Source organism: Zalophus californianus, chromosome 1 (genome assembly GCF_009762305.2).
Source record: "Zalophus californianus isolate mZalCal1 chromosome 1, mZalCal1.pri.v2, whole genome shotgun sequence".
NCBI lineage: Eukaryota > Metazoa > Chordata > Mammalia > Carnivora > Otariidae > Zalophus > Zalophus californianus.
Genome location: NC_045595.1, coordinates 50,303,134 through 50,328,675, shown reverse-complemented (window position 1 = coordinate 50,328,675; position 25,542 = coordinate 50,303,134). Strand labels below are relative to the sequence as shown.

The window sequence follows — 25,542 nt, the reverse complement described above, 5'->3', positions numbered from 1 at the left end:
AAGGGAAAGAAAGGAAAAAGCAGGAGGAAAAAAAAAAGAAAAAGAAAAAGATTAAAAGAAACAAAACCAGAACAAAACAAAACAAAAAAAACAGAATTTGATCAGATATGATCAGGCTAGTGTATAGATCAGTGCCACACACTAGATTTTGGGTATATTTTGGTCTGTTAGAAGAAAGTGCCTCCTAAAATTTTAAGGAAAGAAAGACTTATATATGTCCTAAATAAGGGTTGATACAATGAAGGGATGGAAGATGACTGTAAGGATGAAAATTATAAAAGATTTTATAAAAGGAATTGATAAGATAAGTTGTTTGAAAAAAGAAAGAAGAAGTTTTAAAAAAAGAAAAAAAAAGGGAGAGAATGTGATCAGGCAGGAGACTAGAACAAAGCCATACACTAGTGATTTAGGGTATATTTTGATCTGTGAGAAGAAACTGTATCTCAAAATTTTAAAGAGAGAACAACTTATATATATTTGTCAAAAATAAGGGTAAGTACTACGAAGGGATAGAATATGACTCTAAAATTGAAAAATAAAAAAAAATTTTTAAAAAAGGGATTGATAAGATGGTTGAAAAAGGGAAAAAGAAAAATTAAAAAAAAACAGTTAAAGAAGTTAACTTTGAAAAACTAAAGAATCATTGTAAAAAAGCCATGAATTCCTTGTACAGTATTCCCCTAGCGCTGGAGTTCGGCTGTTCTCCTTGATCGGTAAACTTGGTCTTGTCTACTGTTTGTGCTGATCTTCTGGGGGAGGGGCCTGTTGCCGTGTTTCCCAGATGTCTTTGCCGGAGGCGGAATTGCCCCGCCCTTGTTGGTCCTGGCTAAGCAATCTGCTGGGGTTTGCTCTCAGGAGCTTTTGTTCCCTGCAAGCTCTCGGTACAGCTTTGGAGGACGAGAGTGAAAATGGTGGCCTCCCAATCTCCACCCGGAGGAGCCAAGAACTCGGGGCCCTGCTCCTCAGTGCACCCACAGAGAAAAACAGTCAATCACTCCCGTCTCCCCGGTCTCCGGCCGCAGACTATGCTCACCCGGCCTGTGACCGAGCGTTTCCATCTCTGGCACCTGACTCGGTGTGGAGTCTCCAAACCCAGCAGATCCCCGCGGTCCACTCCCGCGCAGCTCCTCCCGGGGGAAGAAGGGGGGTCTCCCCGGATCTGCTGCTTGTTGGGTCCCTGCTGGAGGAGCAGTGGCCGGACTGTGTCACCAATCACAGTTTATGGCAACCCTGAGCTGAGAGCCCGCACCTTGGCTCCATCTCTGCAGCCGGCTTCCCCCGCTCTGATACCTGGGAGCTCTGCTGCACTCAGGCACCCCCGGTCTTTCTGTGACTCCGAGGGTCCTCAGACCACACTGTCCCACGAGGGTTCCACCCCCCGCTTAGCCACTGGAGCGACATCCCTCAGCGGAGCCGACTTCTAAAAGTTCTCATTTTGTGCTCTGCGGCTCTATCACTTGCCAGAAGCGGCGACTGAGGCCCCCTCCCCCGCCGTCTATCCTCCCGAGTATCACCTCGGATTCACTTCTCCGCACGTCCCACCTTCCAGAAAGTGGTCGCTTTTCTGTTCAGAGAGTTGTTGCTATTCCTTTCTTCGATCTCCTGTTGAGTTCGTAGGTGTTCAGAATGGTTTGATCCCTATTCAGCTGAATTCCTGAGACCAGATGAAATCCAGGTCTCCTACTCCTCTGCCATCTTGCTCTGCCCCCAGGAATCAGATTCTTAACTACATAATTAGAATTACTAGATCCAGTTTTTCCTGAAGCTGGCACTCCTGTTGAGCTTTCTGACTAGAAAGTGGATTCTACCCAGAGTTTCACTTGTAAATAAAAATGAACAACATGGAACACAAGGTTGAAACTTTTTCTGGTGTCTATAAGAAGCTTACAGGCAAGGATGTTAACTTTGAGTTGCCAGAGTTTCACTTGTAGAAAGTGGATTCTAGAATGTGGATTCCCTCTCATTTTTGTGTTTGTTTGTTTAAACTGGTTTGAATTGGAGTTCCCTCACTTGCAACAACAGCGTCCCAGATAATATTTATTCTGTCCAAACCCTTTCTGTTATTCAAGAACCAATGTTGTCCCAAACTCAGACCAAAGAAACACTTTATGCTGCTGCCTGTAGTTTCTATTATAGAACAGAGGGAATCAGACCAAGGGATCATTTTGCTTCAAATTAGTAGAATCTGACTGAATGTAAACAGCTGTTGAGAAAAAGGAGCCAACACACTTCTTCCTTCAACAGCATCACCTCCAATGTTGGCCATTGCACAGTCTTGTGTTTTATGTAACTTTCTTGTATTTGATTGCAAACATTTGAAGCCAAAGTCTGATAACTCAGTGAGTCAAGCACTCATGTCACATCAGTTGCATCCCCATGGGACAGACTTGATTAAAAATCCAAATGAACTAAGGAGAGTAATGGCTTCAGAAGTATATAATGCACCCAAATGTTTTGGGTATCAGTCACATAGTTTTTGGCTAGAATCAAGACCTCACTAATGGGAAACTATATGATGAGGAAATATGTCCCACATGGAGGAAATGTCTCACCCTGCATAAAGAATAACAAAATGTATTGTGTCATGTAACAAGAAGCCCAGGGGTGCGTTCACCGGCTGGTTGACATAAGCAAGTACCTAGGCTCTGTTTGACTCTTAGGTCCATCATCCTCAGCTTACTGGCTTGGTCAGCTTGTCTCCTCAAGGTTCTAAGATGGCACCAGGAGTTCCAACCCAACCGCACCCCACTCAAGAAGAGGGACCTCCTTGAGAAACGGCTCACTCCAAAGCTCGGGTAAAGAAAATACAAGATTAACTGCAAACTCCTAATTGTGCTGGAACATTAAAACTGCATGTAAAGAATGATGGTGACATGTCAAAAGGACAATAGCCAGTTTAAAAGAGCTTTCTTTGGCCAACTTTGGGACAATTTGAACATCCAAATAAATAATGATAGTACTAGATTATAAGCTATTGAGCATCAAAATCAATAATGATGGTGTTAGCTTATAAGAGATTTAATAAAATAGCAATCTATATCTCCAAACTGATATAAATAAGGGAATAAATAGAGAGAACTTTTCCTTATAGTAGAATGCTAACTAATACATAATAGAAGGGATGACTCGATTAGAAAAATCAACATTTGGCAGCTATCATAGAAATTAATTCAGTCAAGAAACATCAATGGATACTTAGAAGCAGTGGGTGGCATGCTGATAAGGGACAGGATATGAACATAGTATCAAACACAAGCATATCTCGTTTTATTGCATTTCACACATACTATGTTTTTTTGTTTTTGTTTTTTATAAATCGAAGGTTTGTGGCAACTCTCTACTGAGCAAATCCATCAGTGCCATTTTTTCTGACAACATTTGCTCACTTCATGTCTCGGTGTCACCTTTTGGTAATTTCCTTAATATTTCAATTTTTTCCATTATTATGTCGTTATGGTGATCTCTGATCATTGATTATGAGTTGCTGGAAGCTCAGATGATGGTTCTCATTTTTTAGCAACAGAGTATTTTTTAATTTAAGGTATGTACATTGTTTTTTAGATATGCTATTACACACTTAATAGACTATGGTATAGTATAAACATAATTTTTATATGCACTGGGAAACCAAAAAATTCATTTGCCTCACTTTATGGGTGATATTCACTTTATTGCAGTGATGTGGAACTGAACCCACAGTATCTCCAAGATAGGCCTGCACCTTCCCTCAAGATCCTCATTTAATACAAAGGGGAAAAGAGTAATTTAACAAAGGAAAAACCTGGCTTAATCAAGTGTTGAAAATTAATATCAGCACCTAATAACACAAATGCAAACCTTGTGTCATCTGTTAGGGCACGATGAAAAGTAAACAACCTCCCTTTCATGGCATTTCCCCCCCACCAAAATGCATAACCTGAATCTAATTATGTGAGGATATCAGACAAACCCAATTTGATGGACATTCTACTCAATAAGTGGCCTTCTTAGATGTCGAGGTCATAAATGTCAAGGAAAGAACGAGAAACACTTCCAAATTACAGAACACTGAAGAGATAAGGTACTAAATGGAATGCATGATCCTGGACTAGATCTTTTTGTAGTAAAAGATATTATTGGTACAACTGGTGAAGCTGAGGATTCGATGGTAGAGTGTTAATTTCTGATTTTGATGGTGGTTTTGTGGTTATGTAGTACAATGTTTTGTTCATGGGAATTACACACTAAAATACTCTGGAGTGATGGGGCATTGTGTCAGCCACACCCTCACACGGTTCAAGAAGAAAAGGTCTTTGCTCTCATCTTGAAACTTTTTTGGTAAGTTTGAAGTTATATCCAAAGGCGGGGTGGGGGGGGGGAAAGCAGGGCTGTTTCTTCCAGAACATCTCTTTCCATTATTCTAAGCAGCTCCCCAGTGGAGAAGCACATTGGCCAGGACCGAGTCACATACAGTTTCTTTTTGGAGCCCAGGGCCACTGGCAACAGTGAATCCTCCAAGAGCCCTAGGCTGTTTGTCCTTGCATTTAGTTGCTGGGTGCTATTGTAAGGATTGGGAAACCAAAGATAGTGAGACTATCCTCTCAAGAAGTTCATGGAGTGGGGGGCACGCCTGGGTGGCTCAGTTGGTTAAGCCTCTGCCTTCGGCTCAGGTCATGATCTTGGGGTCCTGGGATGGAGTCCTGCATTGGGCTCCTTGCTCAGCGGAGAGCCTGCTTCTCCCTCTGCCCCTCCCCGCCCCTCCGCTTGTGCTCTCTCTCTCCCTGACAAATAAAACCTTAAAAAAAAAAATTTCATTGGGGGAGCCTTTCACCAACTAGTAATTATAGTGCAGTAGCATCACTCGATGATCACGGAGTGCCTGGGATACTCTCAGAGCCCAGATGAACCTAAAACACCCCGGGGCGGGGGTGAGGCCAGGGCAGGCTTCCTACAGAATGGGAGTAATGGCAATGGCAGCTCTTCTTTTGGCTGAATGGGGGATAAAATCAGGCACGAGGGAACACTGTAGGCTTTTAAAGCATACCCCCTTCCGGTTCTGCTACGGTATGCCCCTCAGCTGTGGCGGTTCCACAGACGAGGCAGCTGTTGGGCGGAGTGTGGAGAACTCTGGGGAAAGGAGCAGTCTGAGCAATGGTGCAGAGGTAGGGAAAGCCTGGAGCATGTCTAGGCCTGGGCAAGCTGTTCACCTGGCTTCGGAGTGGGGAGCAGGAAGCAAGGTGGTTCGGGGCCAGGGAAATTAAGAAGCTTGATTGTAAGGCTAAGAAGTTTTGACTTTCTTCTGGGTGTACAACGGGGAACCCTTAAATGTTTTAGAGGAGGCCTGTGTTTCTGAGCAGTTCATCTGGGCAGTGTGTGGAGAGGGGTAAGTTCGTGGTAGGGAGACTCACTAGATGACTGTCTAGGCAGAAAATGTTCAGGGTGAAATATGGCCTTGGGGATGGAGGAAAAATGATGACAGGAGAGAAAAGACCACGCTGAGTGAACCGGCTGATGGGAGAGGAGCGTCAGAGAGGATTTACTGTTCCAAGTACAAGTGTTGGGTGTCATTAGTAGACATGGGGATGGCAGGAGCATGCTCTGGGTGGTATCTGGTGGGGTCGGTTGGGGGACATCACTCTACCCACAGTGGTGTGGACAAAAAACCAGGACAAAATTAGTCAGGCATCATGCTGGGGTTTCAACAGAAAAGAGAGCATATATCCAATAATCTGTCTAGTCATTACCACCACTGCTTAAAACTCTCTGAAAGCTCCCCGTTGCTCTTAGGACAGACTGGTCTTTTCTGTGGCCCACAAAATTGGTGCACCTCTTGTGTCTCACACCCATCCTCCCTTTCTGTATGCACCACACTGGCCTTCTTTCATTCAATCCCACCCATGGGATACAGTCACCACTGTATTTCCAACATGAGTAAGTAGGTATTGAATAAACTGCTGTTACTTCAGTCACAGGGCCTTTGCACATGCCATCCATGCATCCATGCTTAACCATCTTCCTTTTCCTCTTGGTCTGCTCAGAGTTTACTTACCTTTTAGATCTCAGTTCAAGTGTCACTTTTCCAGGAGCACTTCTCCTGACCTCCCTGATTAGGTCCAATCTCTTTCATATGCTTTATGGAGACATGTACCTCCCCTTTCTGTAATTTTACATTGACTTGTAGGAATATTTGCCTAAGGCCCATCTCCCCCACAGACTGTAAAATCCAGGGGGGCAGGGAGCAGGGAGCAGGGAGCACTGTTCTTTCTGTGAACACTCTTATCTCCTGTACTCAGCATGGGTAATGGAACTCTGTAATGCCCAGTGGTTATTTGCAGAATGAATTAGTGAGTGAGTGAATGAATGAATGAATATTCCATTGGTGCTTCTGGGAAGGGATTGAGAAGCAGGTTATGCTTGAGAAGCATCTTATAGGACAGATAGAATTTCAACAGATAGTTCTGGTCTTCAAGAAACCAGCACAAAACTAGCAAAAGCACAGAAGAGGGCTTGATCAAAGGCAGTTGGTGAATGTCTAGGAGAAATAGGGAAATGGAAATCAAGAGAAACAAAGAGTTCCAAGGCCAGAAAGACAAGCCAGATTTTGGAAAGATCCAAATGTTGCGGAGGTCTTGGTTCTTAACTTGAGACACTGGGGAGCCACGGAGGGTGGGGAAGGAAGATGATACCCCCAAAGCTTCTTTGTGGGGAGACGGACATGACTGGGAAGCAGGTGGCTGGAGACAGGAACTGGAAACAGAAAACATGCAATTGCAATTGCAATACCTTTGGTCAAACATGCGAAGTTGGGGTATTGTAGGTGAGAGATGAGCAGAGTGAAATTCGGGTGGGGAAATGAAAGAAACTTGGCAACAGATGGGAAGTTTAAGAATGAATGAAAGCCACGGGTGACTGGGCTATGGGCTCGTAAGACTCATGTCTTTTTTGTCTTTGGATGCCCCCGTAGAAAAAGAGATTCCTTTTCTTAGAAGTCATGGAAAGGAAACTAATCTGGGAGCTACAAATGCTGAGAGAGGCCATAAAAAGTGAGGAAATCTGGCCCAAAGATCATTTCTATTTGGCTCATTCAGGGTTCAGTTGGCAACATTTAAAAGCAATGAGATTTCTCATAAACATCCCATATTTCTTCAAGACTGCCCACACTGGTCACCGTGTCCCCTGGGGCACCCGTTGGCTGAGCTCAGGTGGCTCTGCGTGGCTGCTCCCCAACACTCCACCTGGTCTTACTCCCGGAGGAGTTCCCTCATTACCTGTGAAGGCAGCTGACCAGCTCCCAGACGCTGCTCTTCGGTGCAGCAGGAAACACGACATGTTCTATCATGGATCTGGGGCTTCCTAGAACTGGGGGGCGGGGGTTTGGCCTGGAGGACCTACACTCTCAAAGAAATCTGATGAGATCCAGTTGATGAAGAGGCACAGCAGCACTTAGGGTGTCTCCTGCCACTATAGTGCTCAGGGTCACAGAGCTCACTGGACGCCGTGAAATCTCTACCACGGAGTAAATAACTACACCGGGGCATATGTGGACTTCATAAAACTTTTATTGATACGTTTATCACGCCAAAAAAAGGTTTTTTTATTTAAAATTCAAATTCCATTTGAAAAGGAGCCACAAATGATTGTTGGGGTCCCAGCCTGCTCTGGGAGGAGCCCCCACATTCATAAGAAAGCACGCACATTCTACAGCTACGTGATCTGATCACCCAGAACCGTATTCTGGGAAACTCCTAGAGATCCCTTGCAGCACGCCAGCCGTGTCTTTAGTTGGTAGTTGGGAAACAACAACAACAACAACATAACTCCATTCTAAGACTTCTCAGAACATCGCTGGCTTTGAAACTATTGACCCTCAAGGATCTACCACCACCCAACCTAGAATATATGTATGTATGTGTGTGTGTGTGTGTGTGTGTGTGTGTGTGTATACATATATATATATGTATATATATATATATATATATTTTCCCACTGACATATCACTGTTTTTGTTGCTTGCTGCTGGCACATCAGACCCTTAGGATGGCCTCAGCACACCTGGCCTTCCTTCTGGGTGGGATCCTGTGGGTTCTGGCTGTGGATGGGCAGCCTCTCAGGAGCGCTTGGACTTGCTGCAAGTCGGGCACAGAAGCTGCCCCTTGGTGACGATGTACGCCCGGCCGCTCAGCTGCTGCTCACAGCCCTCACAGACAAAGTGTTTTCGGTGCCAGGCCAGGTCTTCCACACGCTGGTAGTCCTCTGAGAATATGATCTGGGGAGGGGAGCAGAGGAAATGCATGACTTGGGTTCTGTCCCTAGTAGAGACAGTGCGTGGAGGACAACTTGTAGATGGCGGTTCCTCCTCTCCCCACTCTCGTCTTGACCTTTAAATGCGTCAGTGGAGGATTCTGACCTAAATCTTAGGCAGTAAGTACAGTATTTGGCACAGGTCATGATTGCATCTTAGCTTCTTAGATGGAAAAAAAAAAAAAAATTCTCCGCCACAGGCACATTTTACTTATCTAGCATCCACAATACTCTTTGGCCCCAGACCAAAGCCCAGTTGTGTTCTGAGACGGGATTACATACCCCAGTGAAGCTAAGGGCCAATGGCCAGTCTTCAACAGCAAGGTCACACAGGATCATGTGGGCTTGGAATAAAGTAACACTTGGAATATGTAAATATGTATATATATGCTCAGGAATCCCTGAGGAGAGCAGAACAGCATTTAAATGCATTTTATGATTTGGGGGGAACCAGCTGCATGACGTTGGGCAAATCACTTCATCTTTCTGTGCCTCAGTTTCCATATCTGTGGAACGGGGACAAAAAACCGACCCATCCCACAGGGTTTTATGAGTTCTATATGTGTTACTACATATGAAGTACCTGGCATAGTGACTGAGACACAGCCGAGGCCATGGCATTGTCATCGACCTCTCTGAGCTTTTCTCTTCTCAAATGTAAAATGGAGATAATGATGGTCTCTCCCTAAGAGACCGCTGTGAGATGTAAATGGCATGTCACCTATCAAGTATGGAGCAAATGGCTGACCCACTGTAAGCCCTTAATAATGGATGGAGTGTTGCGACTCTAAGTATACTGTTGTCCTCACAAAAATGAGGTCGTGGCGGGGCACCTGGGTGGCTCAGTTGGTTAAGTGTCTGACTTCAGCTCAGGTCATGATCTCAGGGTCCTGGGATCAAGCCCCGCATCGGGCTCCCTGCTCAGCGGGGAGTCTGCTTCTCCCTCTCCCTCTGCCCCTCCCTCCGCTCATGCGCGCTCTCTCTCTCTCAAATAAAATATCTTAAAAAAAAAAAATGAGGCTGTGGGGGCAGGCCTGCCGACAGTCCTTCCCCTCTTAACCTCTCTCGAACACACAGTTATTAGGTAAGACAATTGTCGGGCTTTAACTTCATATGGAGAGGAACATGTGGAAGGTGGGAGGAGGGGGGAGGCAGATACTGGCTCAAAATGAAGAAGACATTTCTAACCCTCATACGTGCCAACAATGAAGGTAGTGAGTTTCCTGTCGTCACAGGCATGCAGACAGTAGTTACCATTATCATAATTATCATCGTCACCGTTAATATACCTTAGGGTTCCTCTAGCCTGAACTCATACTGGAGAGTCAAACCCCTTTCATGGCATCTCTATTGTATTAAGTTAATGTTTTAGTATTATATCATGTCTTCTTGTATTACCTTATAAGACTACTGGTAGCTCCTATTTATTAATTCCTTGGTCAGACCCTGTGCCAAGCATTTTCATGCATGATCTCATTTTATCCTCATAGCAACCCCTTGGGACGGGCCTATTTTCCTCCCATTTTATGAGTGGTAAATTGAGGCACAGGAGTTAGGTAACCACACCACTAATCGTGCAGAGCCAGGTTTGAATGTGGGCAGTCTGCTTTCTGGCACCTGCCGCTCCCCCCAGTGTTCTTCTGAGCACTTGGTAAGTGCCAGGCATTGTGCCAAGGACAAGACCTGACAAGAATGATGTGTCTGACCCATCCCGAACAACCCCATGAGTGTGAACTAGTTTCTGCCCCCCTTTGCAAATGGGGAAACAGAGGTCGAGGGCAGGACGCGAGCTCTGAGCCTTAGTTTTCCTATCTGTGGATCACGTCCTCAATGAAGCCACACTCACCTCGGCCTCTGGGTCCTCTCCCACAGTAGTGGGAGTACCCCCCCCACTGCCCGGCACCCCCCACCCCCGACTCTCACCTCATCGCAGCCAGAGCACCGGGGCCGCAGGCTCTCGCAGTAATGGCGGCCACACCAGGGTGCACCGTCCTTCCAGAAGTAGATGAGGTCCACCAGCGGCTCGGAACACTTGACACACACAAAGCAGGTGGGGTGCCACTGCTTGCTGTAGCCTGCCCTGTCTGAGTAGACCACAGGGCTGTCGGCAGGGGCCACTCCCTTGCAGAACTCACAGACCTAGAAGGGGAGGAGGACACCAGGGACACAGGGTGGTCAGGAGAACACTGCGACACGGGTTCGAGCTTCCACTCGTCTCTTTACTTCCTGAGGGCCCTCCAGCTTACTGTACCTCTCTGTTCCTCAGTTTTCTCATCTTCAAAGTGGGATAATAATATTGTCTACCTAGTAGATTGTTGTGTGGACTGAATAGAGTAGTTGTTTAGCTCAGGGAGTCTCAAGTTTTTTATCCTCCAGGACCCTCTATATTCTAACAAATTATTAAGAACCCCAAAGAGTTTTTGCTCATATGGGTAATAGCTGTTGAGATTTACCAAAAGAAAAATTAAAACTGAATAAAAAATTAAGTAATTATTAATTCATTTAAAAATAATAAACCGACATGTTAACATAAATATTCACAATTAAAAATAACTGTTTTCCCAAGCTGAAAAATTTAGTGAGAAGAGAGGCACTGCTTTATATTTTTGCAAATCTCTTTACTGACTAGCTCAATAGAGGACTGTGGGATTCTCATAATTGCTGTAGCTCCTCATCTCTTGCATTATGTGGTTTTCTTTGAAATATATGAAGAAAATCTGACCTCACACTGGTATGAAGTTGGTTAAAGGAAGGGAAGAGTATTTTAATAGGCTTTCCAGATCACTGTGGAGATTCTTCCTTATTCTATACCAAAACTGGACAGGTGGTAGTTTCTCAAAAGTCAATGTGGAGTCTGAACTGTATCAATCAACCTTTCATCCTGGTTACATTAAAATCCAGGACCACCTTGTACTTTGAATGGATCTTTTACCCATTTACGCACATATAATTATTTTTAATGAACTTTAAGTTTTAGAAGAGTTCTAGATTTACAGAAAACTTGTGAAGATAGTACAGAGAGCTCTCATATACTCCACACCTCAATTTCCTCTGTTCTTAACGTCTTAGAGTAATATGATATACTTGTCACAATTAATTAACCAATGTTGATATGTTATTATTAACTAAAGTCCCAACTTTATTTAGATATTCTTAGATTTTACCTAATGTCCTTTTTCTATTCCAGGATACGTTACATTTAGTTCTCATCTCCTTAGGCTCCTCTTGGCTGTGACTTCTCAGACTTCTCTCTTTTTTTTTTTTTTTTTTTTTTGGAGAGAGAGCGAGAGCGAGCAAGCATGACTGCAGGGGTGGGGGGCAGTGGGAGAGGGAGAGAGAGAGAGAGAATCCCAAGCAGGCTCCATGCTTAGTGAGGAGCCAGATGCAGGGCTCGATCTCATGACCCTGAGATCATGACCTGAATCAAAACCAAGAGTCAGACGCTCAACCGACTGAGCTACTAGGCGCCCCTAGACTTCCCTTGTTTTTGATAACCTTGACAGTTTGGAAAAGTACTGGTCAGGTGTTTTGTAGCACGTCCCTCAACTGGGATCTGATGTTATTGTCATGATAATGTTGGGAGGAAAACCACAGAGGTTGATCGCCATTCTCATGACATACTATCCAGAGTACATACTTAATCCATCAAATCTTTTGAGTCATTTTGGAGTTATTTCTGGCTCCTCACAACTCTGGTGATGCTGACGCGGATGATGGTGCTCTCATTTCCTTAAGTCCAGCACCATGCTCAGGATTGTGCACACCTTACTAATACCCCTTACAGAAACCCTGGAAGGTTACTTCACCTCCTAATTTAGCTCCCTTCTAAGGAAATCATTATTTCCCTCCAGACATGGAAAAATGGAGGTTCAGAGAGATTCAGTGGTTGCTCAGTAATGTACAGCTGATAGAAGGCAAAGATGGGATTTGAACAGGGGCCAAGCCTGACCCGGAAGCCAAGGTTCTTTCTACTGCACTGTGTGTAGGCGCCAGCAAACCGCAACCATGACCAAACCCTGCTGCTGCCTGGACCTGTAAGATCCACCAAGCTAAGAATGGATTTTATGTTTGAACTCCAGTTCAGTGAAATGTTTTCTCCCAAAAAAGAATTCCATTTTTCTTATTAGTGGACCTATATTATGGACTGAATTATGTCTCCCCCACCCCAGATTCCTATGTTCAAGTCCTAACTCCCAATGTGACTGTATTTGGCCATAGGGCCTTTTAGCAGGTTATTAAGGTTAAATGAGGTCATAAGGGTGGGGTCCTAGTCAGATAGGACTGGTGTCCTTGTAAGAATAAGAGAGACCAATCCCCCTCCCATTCTGTGCACGCACAGAGGAAAGGCAGCTATGTACAAGCCAGGAGGAGAGGCTTTATCAGAACCCTATTGCACCGGCACTTTGATCTTGGACACGTAGCCTCCAGAACGATGAGAAAATAAATTTCTGTTATTTAAGCCACCCAGTCTGTGGCATTCTGTTATGACAGCCCGAGCTGACCAATAAAACCTGTATTACAAAAACCTATGCTTAATGATACTATTAGATCTTGAATTTCAGAAATAGAAAACTCGGTGGAAATTTGTTTTCTCTCTTGTTACATAAAGTACCTACATGATATCATCAGTTTTGGCTCTTGGCCTACAACACCTGAAATATTTACCACCTGGCCCTCCACAGAAAATGTTTGCAGAGCCTGGCTTTAGATGAGTACTTGATCTGACTAAGCACCAATTATAGGTCAGCACAAACAGAAATATTTTGCCACGCAAAGAGGAGCAGGCATATGTTAAGAGCCTAAACACTTGGTATTCTTAAGTTATAGACTTGAATTACATTACTTAATATATATTCTTGTATACAGAGAGGAAATAAAAGTTATGATGATGGAAAGTAGGGAAAGAAAACCAAACGACGAGGAATGCCCATGTACTGACAGGGGTCCCTAAGCACAGTAGTTGTTGAGTGAATGGCTAGATAAAAAACGTATTTGGCTAATTGATCCAAACTGCCTGATGATGGTCCTTGGAATGTGCTAGACTTGTTTCAGTTATGCCCCCACGAATGAATGGTGTGAGTCCTTCACCACAACGAAAACCCTGTTCCCTTGCACATGACTGAGTCCCAGCTCCCATGGAGCTCATCAGAGGGTCTAAACCAAAAACAAGTGATGAATCATCATTCATTTATTTTCACCATCCCTTCGGCACATCTGGGAAGTGTAAACTCTTTGGCAAGCACTGTATGAGTACCAAGTGAGTTTTCTGTCTGTCTGTCTTTCTGTATTTCATGGGACGAAATTTCCAGCCCTTTTCCTCTCGCACAGAAGGGACTTAGTGTCAATCCACCAAACACCCAGTTGGGTATCACTGTGATACACCAGTGGGGCTCCCAACTCCAGATTTCCCAGATGTTGCTTAACATGGAAGCAGGGAAAGGGATACAAATGCACCTGGATGCATCTGGGGAGCATTGGAAGGCACCCACACCCGGCAGAAGGAAACAGAGGGATGGGAGGTCAGGAAGGCAGTCTGGGGGCCGCGAGCCCAGGTTATGGTTGCGACTTCTGGAGATAATGGGGAGCCATTACTGGTTCTTGAGGCTGGGGGCACCGCATTTGGTTCGCGCTGTAGCAAGAGAATTCTAGTGGCGGCAGCAGCGTGGAGGGGGAAGGAAAAGAGAATAATCCGTGCCCGCAGAGCTTGGTCCCCACCACGTCTGAAGGCGCTGTCTCAAGGACCTCCCTCAGTGAGGAGTGTCCCTTCCCTCATTGTTCCCCCGGCATCCCCAACTCATGGCCTCATTACTGCCAGTAGCCTGCCCTTTTCAAAGCAAACAGTGTCACTGCCATTTTATGAAAACAAGATGTCCGGGTAATGAGCCCTGTCAGCGTGTGTCAGGAACCAATTTCCTCCTCAGGCCTCTGATTTCTTTTCTGTGCTCCTTTCCCTGTCATCTCAAAGGGTAGTAGATCGGACAGTGTCCTGGTTCTGTCAGCCTGGTGGCCCCTCAGTCACAAGGGGCAGGCTGGCAACCAAGAGTCAGAATGCCTAGCCTGCTTGGTTCCTATGACCCTGGCCTTGCCTTTCTCTGCACAAACTTATTCTCCTACAACCTTGGTATTGAAGTTGACAGTTTCTAAATTGCAGTGGATGGCCGAGAGTGGGGCTAGCTGTGTGACCTTGGGCAAGTTACCCAACCTCTCTGTGCTTTGGGTTTTTTTACCCATCAAATGAAGACTCTAATAATATTAACATCATATAGTTGTTCTTGGGATTAAATGAGATAATAGAGTTAATGGACTTTATAAGGGCTCAATAATAGCTAGCTAAAATCTCCTGTTGTCCCTACCCCAGCCCTCTTTATAGAGGAGAAGCCTGTGGCTCAGAGGGGTTAAATCACTTTCCCAAGATGACAAAGACATGTTGAAGGCAGGATGTGCTTTTGGTGTGGAGGCCTGGGGTTTCTTTCCGTAATACCACGATCACGCATATTGAAAGGAGGTTATTCCCTCCATCAAACAAAGCTCAATGAGCTTTGTTTTTTCCCCGTCTCCATTTTTTCCATCTGTGCACAGCCAGAGGGTAGAGTTGCGTGAACTGCATTGTCAATCACTACCCCAGACTTAGCTACAGTCAGTTCCTTCTCCCAAACCACCCCCTGTAAGACAGTGGTTCTCAGGCTGAGTCTGCCATAGCACCCCCTAGAGGGCTCGTTAAAACAGACCATTGGGCCCCACACCCAGAGTGTCTGATTCAGACAGGTCTGGGATGAAGTACAGGAATCTGCAAGCTCCCGGGGATGCTGGTGTGGTCAGGGGACTCTCAGTTTGAGAACCACTATCATAGAGTGTTTAAAAATGACCTTAAAAATAAGTTCAGCAAAAATGATACCACCAATTTAGTTTGGTTACAGCCCAAAAGCCAATTTGAATTCCTGGGATGCTTAAATTCTAGACAATTTTTAAGAAAGCCCAGTGTGGTCATTCTCAGACTACTTTCCCTATGAAGGAGATACTGTGGCCAAGTAAAAGTCCCTTGGGACTATGTTAAAAGGCATAGAGAAGAACACTTATCGCTATCATATCAATTGGTTCTTATTCATACTCTCAACCATCTAAAATTAGAGCTTGCCCTTGAGAATCTTTCTAACATTTGCCACATAGCTTAATTTGCAGACTATTTCCCCCTTGCGGGGGAGGAGGTGTGGCACAAATCTTTCATTGGTGGAACAAAGGTGAAGTTTCTCCTTGTGCCACTGAAGTCTGGCCCTGTCTCTGTTCAAATGGTGAGAGATTCTGAATGAAAAGGGTCTAAATGAAAGGGTTTGGAAATTCTGTACTTTGGGCCTTTGCCAAGTGTTAAAACACCTGCTTGGAGAAAGCTGAGGAACACTTTAGATGTTGATGCCTCGGGAGCTAAGACCCTGTAGGGTTGAGGTTCCCTTGGTCGTGGTGTGTGGAAATGATGTGGACAAATTCTTGGACACTCCTCCAACCCATCGGTGTCTAAGTCCCTTCTTTTGATTGTTGACACTCCTTAATGACTTGCTTCTGTTGAAACAGAATATAGTGGGAGGGATGTTACTAATTCCTGAGGTAGGGTCGTAAAAAAGACAACACAGTCTCCTCCCCTGGGGTCTCTCTCTCTATACACACGTTGGGAGCCCTGGGCAGGCAGGAAAGGAATCCCAAGACCTCTTTGTGAGGGCAACCCTGTGGAGAAGCCACACAGTGAGAGGGGAAGAGGCCCAAGGAGCCCGTTCCTGCCTGGTCCAGCCCAGCTGGTTGTGTCTTCCTAGCATTGAAGCCACAGGCCAGTGAGACAACGAGCTTCACAAGCCTCCAGCTCCCAGCCTACAAGCTGTTCCAAATGATGCCACATGGGCAGAGATAAGATATCCTCCACTGAACGCTGCCTGATTGCTGATTTGTGAGCAGGACAGATGTTATTTTTTTAAGCCTCTATACCTTGGGGTGGTTTGATATTCAGCATTAGATGACAAGAACACCCAATGTGGGCAAACAGAATCATTAAGGCTTCTGAAATGGGAGTAACTGAGACACAAAGTGTTTTAGGCAACAGTAGGTTAGGGACAGTGGCCAAGGGTTATGTGGCCAAAGAACTGTCTTTAAGGATGGAGCTGTGTTGGCCTTCAGAGAATGATCAACAGATATGGAGAACCCTCTGAACCAGCGATAATCTCTCTCTTGGGGTTGCCAGAAGTTCTGTCCCAATCATTCTGTTCTTTTCTGGAAGTCTCTTAGCCAAAGGCCTACTCAGTCTAAACCCAGAGTGCCTTGTGAAAATCTCACTATTACAATACAGTAAATATTAACACAAGGGCCTTGAATTCAGGCGCTGGGTTCTTTCCAACACAAATACTCAACAATTTATTTATAAACAGCATCTCCCCATTTCCTCTTATGGTGATTATTCACCATCTTTGCAGCCTCGTGTATCCCAGAGGTTTTTTTTTTTTTTTCTTCTTATTTTTCTTTCCTTTTTTGGCCCAGTGTCATTTCTGGCATCTTTAGACTCTTGCGTTCTGTTCCCCCCACACTGTCATCTTCCTGAGATTCCTCACAGTACAGATTGGGCAGGCTGGGTGCAGTGGTTAGGGTGACGGGCTTTGGAATGAGAGCCATGCCATTGCTTCATCACCAGTGAGCCCTCAGACAAGTCACCCACCTCTCTGAGCCTCAGTTTCCTCATTAGGAACATATGGCAGGCCCTGGCTCATGGGAGATGCTTTACATATGGTGGTCACTGTTGTTGGCCAACCATTTCACCTCACGCTTCTTCTTGGGGCAGATAATTGAATCTGGGGCTCTCTCCCGAGCAAGGTAACATGTTAGGCATTTCTAACTGACTCTCCCTCCTCACTGGTTATCTGATAAAGGGGGAACACGGAGCCAGGAAGGCTTCATAAATGCTACCCTCGGAAGAGAGGCCGTCAGCCTGGGGTGTTCTCAAATCCAGCTTTGATGAGTCTATAGGCAAGGACTGGCTTCCCACCAAAGGAAAAAGCCTTACATGGGGTCGTCTCTGTTGCAGTGGCCGTGTGCGGCGCCTGCAGCTGCATGGTTCCTGAGGAAACAGAAGCTTCCACTGGCTAGAGTCTTTGTGGGGTTTGGGGTAAGGCGGGCCTTAGTTCCAGTTCTGGCTTAACCACTCACAAGCTAGATGACTAGAAAAAGGGGAAATTATATTTTGTAGGAGAATTCTTAGGATTCAGTAAAAAAAAAAAAAAAAAAACAACTATGTGACACCATTGGCATAGTGCCCGGTACAATCTAGATAGTCAAGGGATGGCAGCCAACATCATCATCATCGTCATCCTATTAACCTATAAAATGGCAAAATGAAGTTGGATAAAACCAAAGTAATTCATAAAAAGCTAGTAACCATCTTTTACAGCGGTTCGAGTTCTGGGGTGAGCAAACTACATCTGTGGGCCAAATCCTGCCCACCACTTGTTTTTGCAAATAAAGTTTTATTGGCACACGGCCATCGTCATCGGTTTAGATCCTGTCTATGGTCTATGGCTGCATTAGGGCCACAAGGCCAGAGTGAGTAGTTGTGACAGAGACCGTATGGCTTGCAAAGCCTAAAATATTTACCATCTGCCTTTTACAGGAAAAATTAGCCAGCTCCTGTTTTAGTCAATGGAATATGATGCAGCCTACTCCAGAAAAAAAAAAAAAAGATGCTTGTGAAGCTTATGTGGCAACATGGAAAAGTATTTATAGCATAAAAAATGGGATAAAGGGAATTTTCTGTGGAAAAAAAAATCCCTTTAATGTCATTAAAATATCTCCATTGTAAAGAAGGAGGGAGGCAGATGTTGAGAAGCTTGGTAACCATGGCGATTTCCTGGGCCTTTTGGCCCGGGTCCTCCAGCTCAGACAAGGCTCAGGATGCGGGGGTGGGGCGCTGGTTTCAAATTCCCAGAGAGGGGCTGGCAGGAAAGCCAGCCTGCTGAGCCCACAAGCCAAACATCTGCTGCACAAAGGTTTGGAAGTCCCTTGCCCACAAATATGTCCCTTGTTGGGGCAGGAGTCGGGCTGAGCAGCCAGCTGCTGTAAGTTTCCATCTGAGAGGCAGACCTCCGTGGGAGGGGTGCTGAGGGGAAGGGGCTGGGTGGGGGCACCGGCAGGGATGATAAACACTAAAGGGTGGAGATTACTCTGAGTGCTATGTTCTGGCTTTCTTTACCCTTTCTTCAGTTACAAGTTTGGGGTGTAGGGAGAGGCGGAAATTCCACGCCCAGGAAATCCGTATATTTCATTTCTGAGAAAATACCAAGTAAGCATTCTAAAGGCGGGGAAATGGTTTGGTGGGGCTGTTAACAATCAGAGCACTGAGGTCATTGCCCTCGCGGCCCAGGCGAGGTTCCATCCAGGTGGGAGAGGTGGGGAGCAGACGGCCTGGAAAGTGGATATGGAGCTTTGCCATGCTGGAGCAAATGTTCCAGGTTGCTGCAGTTGGCAGTTCCCTGGCCATGGAGACCTCTGAAGCCCTCCAAACCCAGGAGAACTCATGGTGGGTGAGACTGGGGTGCGGTGGGCAAGTCCTTCCATTGTTCTTGGCATACAGACAAGAGGCCCCCAGATTCTTCACTGGATTGGGCTGTGGGTGACTCCAAACACGGCTGCTCATCCAGCAAACATAAATGAGCACACCTTTGTGGTGTTGGCCCCACCCCAGGGCTGCTCATAATCCTCAGGGCTGGTGATGCACAAGGACCTGGGATGGGAGCCCCAGCCCCACCTCTTATCCACAAGCCTCTTAACCCCTCTCTGCATCAGGTTCCACATCTGCGAAATGGGTGTAACAACCCCTACCTCTCCTGCTAGTTGTTAGGAGGGTTCGAAGACATGAATGAGCCTGCTGAGGGTTCGAAGACATTAAGTTCCCCTCCCACCTGCCCCCCTTCCTTGCCAGCATATACACATGGGGCAAGTAAAGGAAAGAGGGAGGTGAGATATTTTGGGTTTTTAATTGGCCCCACTGATTCAAAGGGCACGCTTCAGGTGACAGCGGCTGAGGTAGCCCCTGGGATTTTTCTACTGCGGTGTCTCCTCATGAAGACAGATACCTCCAACAGCATTTCCCAGGTGTCCTGCATCTCTTAACCTCAGTGTAATAATGATGCTTTTGAAGAGGGTTGCTCTGAGGTAGGCAAGGGCAGCCACAGCTCTTGGGTTCACTCCTCAGATGTGCCTCAGCTGATGTGAGGTTCCCCCGTCCTGTCAGGGGGGGCCTGAGTGCGGGCCCGGAGCTGGAAAGCTGGGGTGCACATCTGTGAGCCAGACTCAGATCCGAATAACCCTGAAGGCCCAGCCACACGGGGGAGTTGGGCTCAGAGGGTACTGTTCCCCCCAGCCGTCTGGCCCACCCACTGTTCTATGGCCTCACCCCTAACTCAGCCCCTGGGGGCATTTCCACATGGACAATTTGGAAAAGGCTTCTGGCAATAGCGTTCCTCGGGTCTGGATAACCCTTTCCTCTGAGCACATTTTGGTGGAGGAGCTTGGTGAGGAGGACTCCAGGGTCTCACTCAGCCGTTGCTGGCTTCAGGCCCCTCCCAAGCTCTCTGAGGAAGGACACCACAGTAACAGGCGGATAGCAGCTTGACGGAGCCAAGCGAGCTCACTGGAGAACTGCCCTGCCGTGTAGGCTGACTGTAGTGTGGAGGAAAGGGGGCTTGTGGCCTCAGGCTGCTGAATAGTGTGGTTGTGTGGGGTATAAAGCAGTGTATAAAGCAGTTCTGGGTTTCCAGAACTCCCCGTGGACCATTCAGTGGGGAATGGGGAATGGGAGAGTGCCGTGCAGTGTCCTCAAAGCTGGACTCCCTAAGCCAGGAGGCCAAATACATCCAGAAAATGCCTGCGTTGTCATCTCTTCAATCCTCACCATATGCCAGTTTGGCGATATCATTTTTCCTGAGCTTTTATATAAAGTTATTTTTATACTCCTTAGCAGTGGTTCTCAAAGAGTGGCCCCCAGACCAGCGCCAGCATCAACCTGGGTGCTCAGTAGAAAAGCTGAGTCTCTGGCCCCACCTGCCCCTACTAAGCAGGGAGCTCTGGGGTGGGGCCCAGCCCTCTGGATTTTAACCAGCCTTCTGGGTGACTTAAGTTTGAGAACCACTGCCACAGCCTACCAGAGGCTCTCCGAAGATCCTACCACAAAGAAACCCATGTAGTTTTGGTCACTCTCAGGTCTCCTAAACTTACATGGCCATGTAACCCCTTTGTGGCCTAATATCCATTAGTTTTCCAAGGAACAAGCTTTGGGCAACAGGAAAGATGGACTTGGGGTCTGACAGAGGTTGGTTCAAATCCCACAGCTTTTCTTTTTAAGTTCTTGGGTGGCTGGGAGCTTTAAATCAGATACTCTAGTGCTTAGCGCTACCCTTGATTCAGAAAAAGCCTGCCACACATATAGCTGCTAACGATAGTAATAATGATCATTCTTTGGATGATAAACCATACTACGTCACCAATATAGTTCTAGGAAAATGGGTTTCATGTGCCCTTCCTTTTGCTTCCATTTTTTCCCCTAAATCACCACTTGGATTTGGGATGTCAGTGTGAGTTCTACAGTTTCCTCCCCACATCTGGGTTCTCAAATTGAATGCCCTGGCCACTCTGGCAGAGTTCATTGTCCTCATCAGGGGAGCAAAAATCAGGATTCCTGCCTGATGCTTGGCTCTGGTAAACTCTCCTACACTGCCCTTTTATGAGAAATAGAAGGCAAAGCACACAGGTTGGCCAGCACCCATGTCCACTTAACATGGCTACTCACTGGGCTAAGGCAGAGCAGTGCAGGCAGCACACATCCACAACTAAGTTTGGGGTTGCTGGGGACACACTATCTATGGTCTAAGTCTATCTAGCTGTCTTTATAGGATTTGCTCCCTGGATTCAAGGAGATAAACAGGGAGTTATAAATAAGAGCACCCAGCCTTCTTTCTTCCTGGAACAGATCATAAGCAGGGTTTTATAACTCTGCATCACGTAGTAGGACAAGTACTGGATCCAGGTTCTACTCCTTAGAAACTATGGGACCTTGGAAAAGTTACCTACCGTCTCTGAATCTCTGATTCCACACCTGTAAAATGGGTTTGGTGAAATTCACCCCACTAGGCAATTGTGTGAATTAAACAAAGACCTTGAAAGAGTGGGCAGGTATCTGGCACAGAGCAGGTGCTTAATAAATGTGAACTTGAATCCCATCATCCTCCTGGGCAATATGGCCATCTAGATTGTCTCCATCGTTTGAGGCTCTATTTAGTTAGAACACTCACTTATTCATCCATTTGTTCATTCATTCATGGTTCACATATTTATTGAGCGCCTACTATCTCTATCAGTGGCACCTGCTGAAGATACAGAGATGAAAAAGACAAGCCAGCAGCACCTAGAGGTGACATAAATACATGACATACAGACCTGAATCCACTAATTACATGACTAATTATCTAAGCAAGATTGGAGTTCGGGTAAGGAAGGAGAAGGCCATCTTCCCCAGCCAGCCCAGCCCAACCAATACGGGCTTCCTTTAAATTCCCTGTTCATTGTCTCATCTTGTTGTTTATATACTTCCAAACTGTCACAACTACTTCCTAAAGTTGATGGTAGGCAGAGACCTGGCATTTCAGGCCACCTTTGCCCCACTTCCCTGCTGTGCAAATATGTGGGGCTGAGTCAAGGATAAAATATGTTCTCAGATCAGCATAGCTCTCCTGGGAATGGCAATTGGGAAGTGTCACAATGACTTAAAGAGATCGCCCTCCAACTTGGAATTGGGTGGTATTTATGCTTTAAGGACAGATGACTATTTGGATAGAGGGCTGGAGGGAGAGGAGACTAATTTATGAAACATGGTAACTGATCTAAATTTTTTTTAAGTTGCTGGGACATGTATTCTTCCTGAAAAATAGGTCTTTTCAACACATATCCAAATTTGTGGTAGGGAAAATAAGTTTTGTTTTTTGTCTTAAAGTTCTCAGATTAGGGGCACCTGGGTGGCTGAGTCAGTTAAGCGTCTGAGGTCATGATCTTGGGGTCCTCAGATCAAGTCCCCCGTCAAGCTCCCTACTCAGCGGGAAGTCTGCTTCTGCCTCTCCCTCTGCCTCATCCCCGGCCACCGCTCCCCCCGCTGCTTGTGCTCTCTCTCAAATAAATAAATAAATAAATAAATAAATAAATAAATAAATAAATAAATAAATAAAATCTTTAAAAAAAAGTTCTCAGATTAACAGTGTGAGGCCATAGTTCACTGGATGGCAATTCCAGATGAATGGGCCAACACATGGGGATTGGACATGCAGGATGCAGGTTTTGGATGACAAGTTTGAGTCACTGCAGGGAAGAAGGAGCCCAGCTCTCTCTGAATGTAGTGACAGCATCATTGGGGTTGCCATCTCCCTGGGATGTCTGGCTCACACAGGAGCCTGCCAGCCTGTTAGCAGCAAGGCAGGTAATTTGCTTGAGGGCTCCCTGTATTGGGACCTTTATCTCCAAATCCCAAATAGGGGCAGTTGAGGCCAGTTGGCTGATAGGGGCAGAGGGCAAAAGGTAGAAGGCGGCCAGAGGCCAGGAAACAGTAAACATCAGTCCTTGGTGGCACCTGCCTCAAGCTAGTCCTCTTACCTCCTGTGGGGCAGATTCAGGCAAACCAATCCATGAGGCTTTCACCTCCCAGACACTCTGGCTTCTGCAATTTTTCTCAAACAGCCCCCAGGAGCTCACTCCCTTACAGCATATCTTTTACATGCTACTCGAGGATGCTACCAAAGCACAGCTCAGATCCTGTGACGCCTCCCACCCACAGCCTGTCACAGCTCCCCGTGGCCCTCAGAGGGATGTCCAACATCCGTGCTATTCTCCTATGTGCGGACAGGGTCTTCTGCCTGTTTGATTTCCTGGGGCTTGGCAGAGAGTACAGGCTAGTCAATACTTGAGGGACGAGGCTTGCTGCTTTAGGAAGCACGCCCCTGCTGACCTGGCCAGCCTCGGGTCCCCACATCCCCCAGCACACCGTGCTTTCAGTCACATGGGACTCCGCTCAGGCCTCTGGCTCCACCGTGCTCTCTGGAACTTTTGTACATGCTCATCTCTATAAGGTGGCACAGAGCTTCCCTGCCAAGCCTGAAGACTTGGATGCATCCTGGTTATTCTTTCCAGGCTAGGCTGGGCCCCAGCTCCTCCTCCAAGCCGACCCTCACCCCAGCCAAGGTTCGATGCCCTTTCTCTAAGCTGTGACAGTTTGGTAGTCTGGGACCTCCCCTGGATGATGAGCCTCTCAAGCACGGTGATTGTGTGTTATTTTCCGCAGGACAGTGCCTGGCCCAGAGTAAATGAGCACCACATAGCTGCTGGCGGGATGGACGCATGAATGGATGCATGAATGAGGGGAAAAGCCTGGAGCTGGGGCCCCAACTGCGCAAGCCCTGGGCCTGGTGGTTTCAGCCACACCGGGAGGCCTGGGAGAGACTTACGTATTCTTTGGATGGGTCGCCGATGCTGCCGTTGGTGGTTGGGGCCGTGGTCTCTGTGCCCTCTGGCTTTTCTGGCTGCTTCCCCTCCTCCTTGGGCAAGCCCCCCTGCCCAGGGAGGGCCACCTCTCCCACGCCCAGCGCCTCGCTCTTGTACTGCTTGACAAATTCTTCCATCACTTTCACCTCGTTCTCCAGAAGTCCACGGCAGCGAGAGGGGTCCTGGTCGTAGATGGGGAGCTGGTGCATAAGCTGGCGGCGGCGGTAATAGGCGCCCTCGGTGCCTGTCACTGGCTGCTTCTCCTTTGGGATGAGCTCCATGTACTGCAGGCCCTAGTGGGGAGGAGATAAAGCAACTGTGATTTGCAGGCACCCACACAGAGATCTGGAACGGGCGAAGTTTCCAGCTTCTTCGGGTTTTCTGCAGAACCTGAGGATGGTCAAGGCAGCAATGTTGTCAATCTGGCAACACCCCATAGAGGCCTAAATAAGTTTCTGGATGAGAATGGTGTACTTTAAGTCAGTGTTCATTTTAGATTCGTGGACTTTGAGATACAGGTTTGGTTTCCTTCAACACTGAACATTTTTACTTCATTCACCTCATGGCAATGCTCCTAATTAAAAAAAAAAAGTCAATCTAGCTTAAAATTGCTTTTCTTAGAAAAGTATAATTAAATCATTATAGGCATAAGGTATTTCATGGTTTATTAATTTAAAAACAGGCAAAGGCACCTTCTAATAGGATGAATTGACAAGGTCTCAAGGTAATAACATTTCCACATCAGTATGACTGGTAACCATCTGAATACTAATATGTCCATAGATAACTGTCCAATTTGGCTTTTTTTTTTTTTTTAAATGAACAGTAATCTTATACTTGGGTGGCTGCCAGGGATGGGGAGATTAGGGGGAGATAAAGGTCAAGGCCAGGCAGCATGAGAAAGTATGAAAGGCAAATTGTTTTCCTTGACAACTGTTCTTGGCATCTGGGCTTATGACCCTGACACCCCCACTAGGTTGCTTGATTCCCACTGCCCAGGTGGCTGTTTCCATATTAACCCTCTTGGAACCTGCCTGCCCCATATCACATCACTTGGAGCTGTACTCATTTTGGAACTGAATTGTGTGAATCAACATGGAAAGTCATACAGCAATTCATAATGACACCCCCTTGTTGTTGCTTGATGTTGGGGAGTAGGGGTGAGGAAGTGGTGGGAGGGGCGTACTAGTCCAGAGCCTGGTTTGCTGAGTTTCATAATAAATGCATTCCGGATGAGAGTTTTGGAGAAGGGAGAGGCAGGTGACCTGCGTTCCCATGGGACTCATGAGGCGAGCAACAGCTGTGGATGCCCCCTAGGGGGCTCCGTCCTAGATGCTGGAACATCTGGCTGAGCCTTCTTCTGGCTCTGTGGGCTCATGGCATACGCCGTTACTATCCCTTCATCTGCACAGTCCCCAGCACTTTTCTAGGTGCTTTGCCAGATACAGGAGATGGCCTAGGTGGTGGACAGAGTCCTGGGGTGTCAGAAAATGTGGGGTTGTAGCTCCTGCCCTGCTTTTGTTCTCTGTGTAAGACTGAGAAAGCACCCAGCCCCTCTGGGCCTCAGTTTCATCATCTGCAAAGTTTGGGGTAGATAAGACTGCATGATCTTCAGGGTCCTGACCACTGTGAGAATTCTGTGGTGACCTCACTCAGTCCTAACCTCAACTATGAGAGAGAAGTGGTAGCACCGACCCGAGTCTACAGGTCAGA

At 46.5% G+C, this 25,542-nt stretch overlaps 1 protein-coding gene across 2 annotated transcripts in view; it reads right to left on the bottom strand.

The window, feature by feature from the left end:
• Positions 1-7,524: 7,524 nt before the first annotated feature.
• Positions 7,525-25,542, bottom strand: part of LMCD1 (LIM and cysteine rich domains 1) — a 59,175-nt gene continuing 41,157 nt past the window's right edge. For both annotated transcript variants that reach the window (XM_027585947.2, XM_027585948.2), the window contains 3 exons: positions 23,793-24,122; positions 10,204-10,419; positions 7,525-8,245 (listed from right to left, as the gene is read on the bottom strand). In XM_027585947.2, the coding sequence (XP_027441748.1) occupies positions 8,087-8,245; positions 10,204-10,419; positions 23,793-24,122 (705 nt within the window). In that variant the 3' untranslated portion in view covers positions 7,525-8,086. The remainder of the gene's footprint in view (positions 8,246-10,203; positions 10,420-23,792; positions 24,123-25,542) is intronic.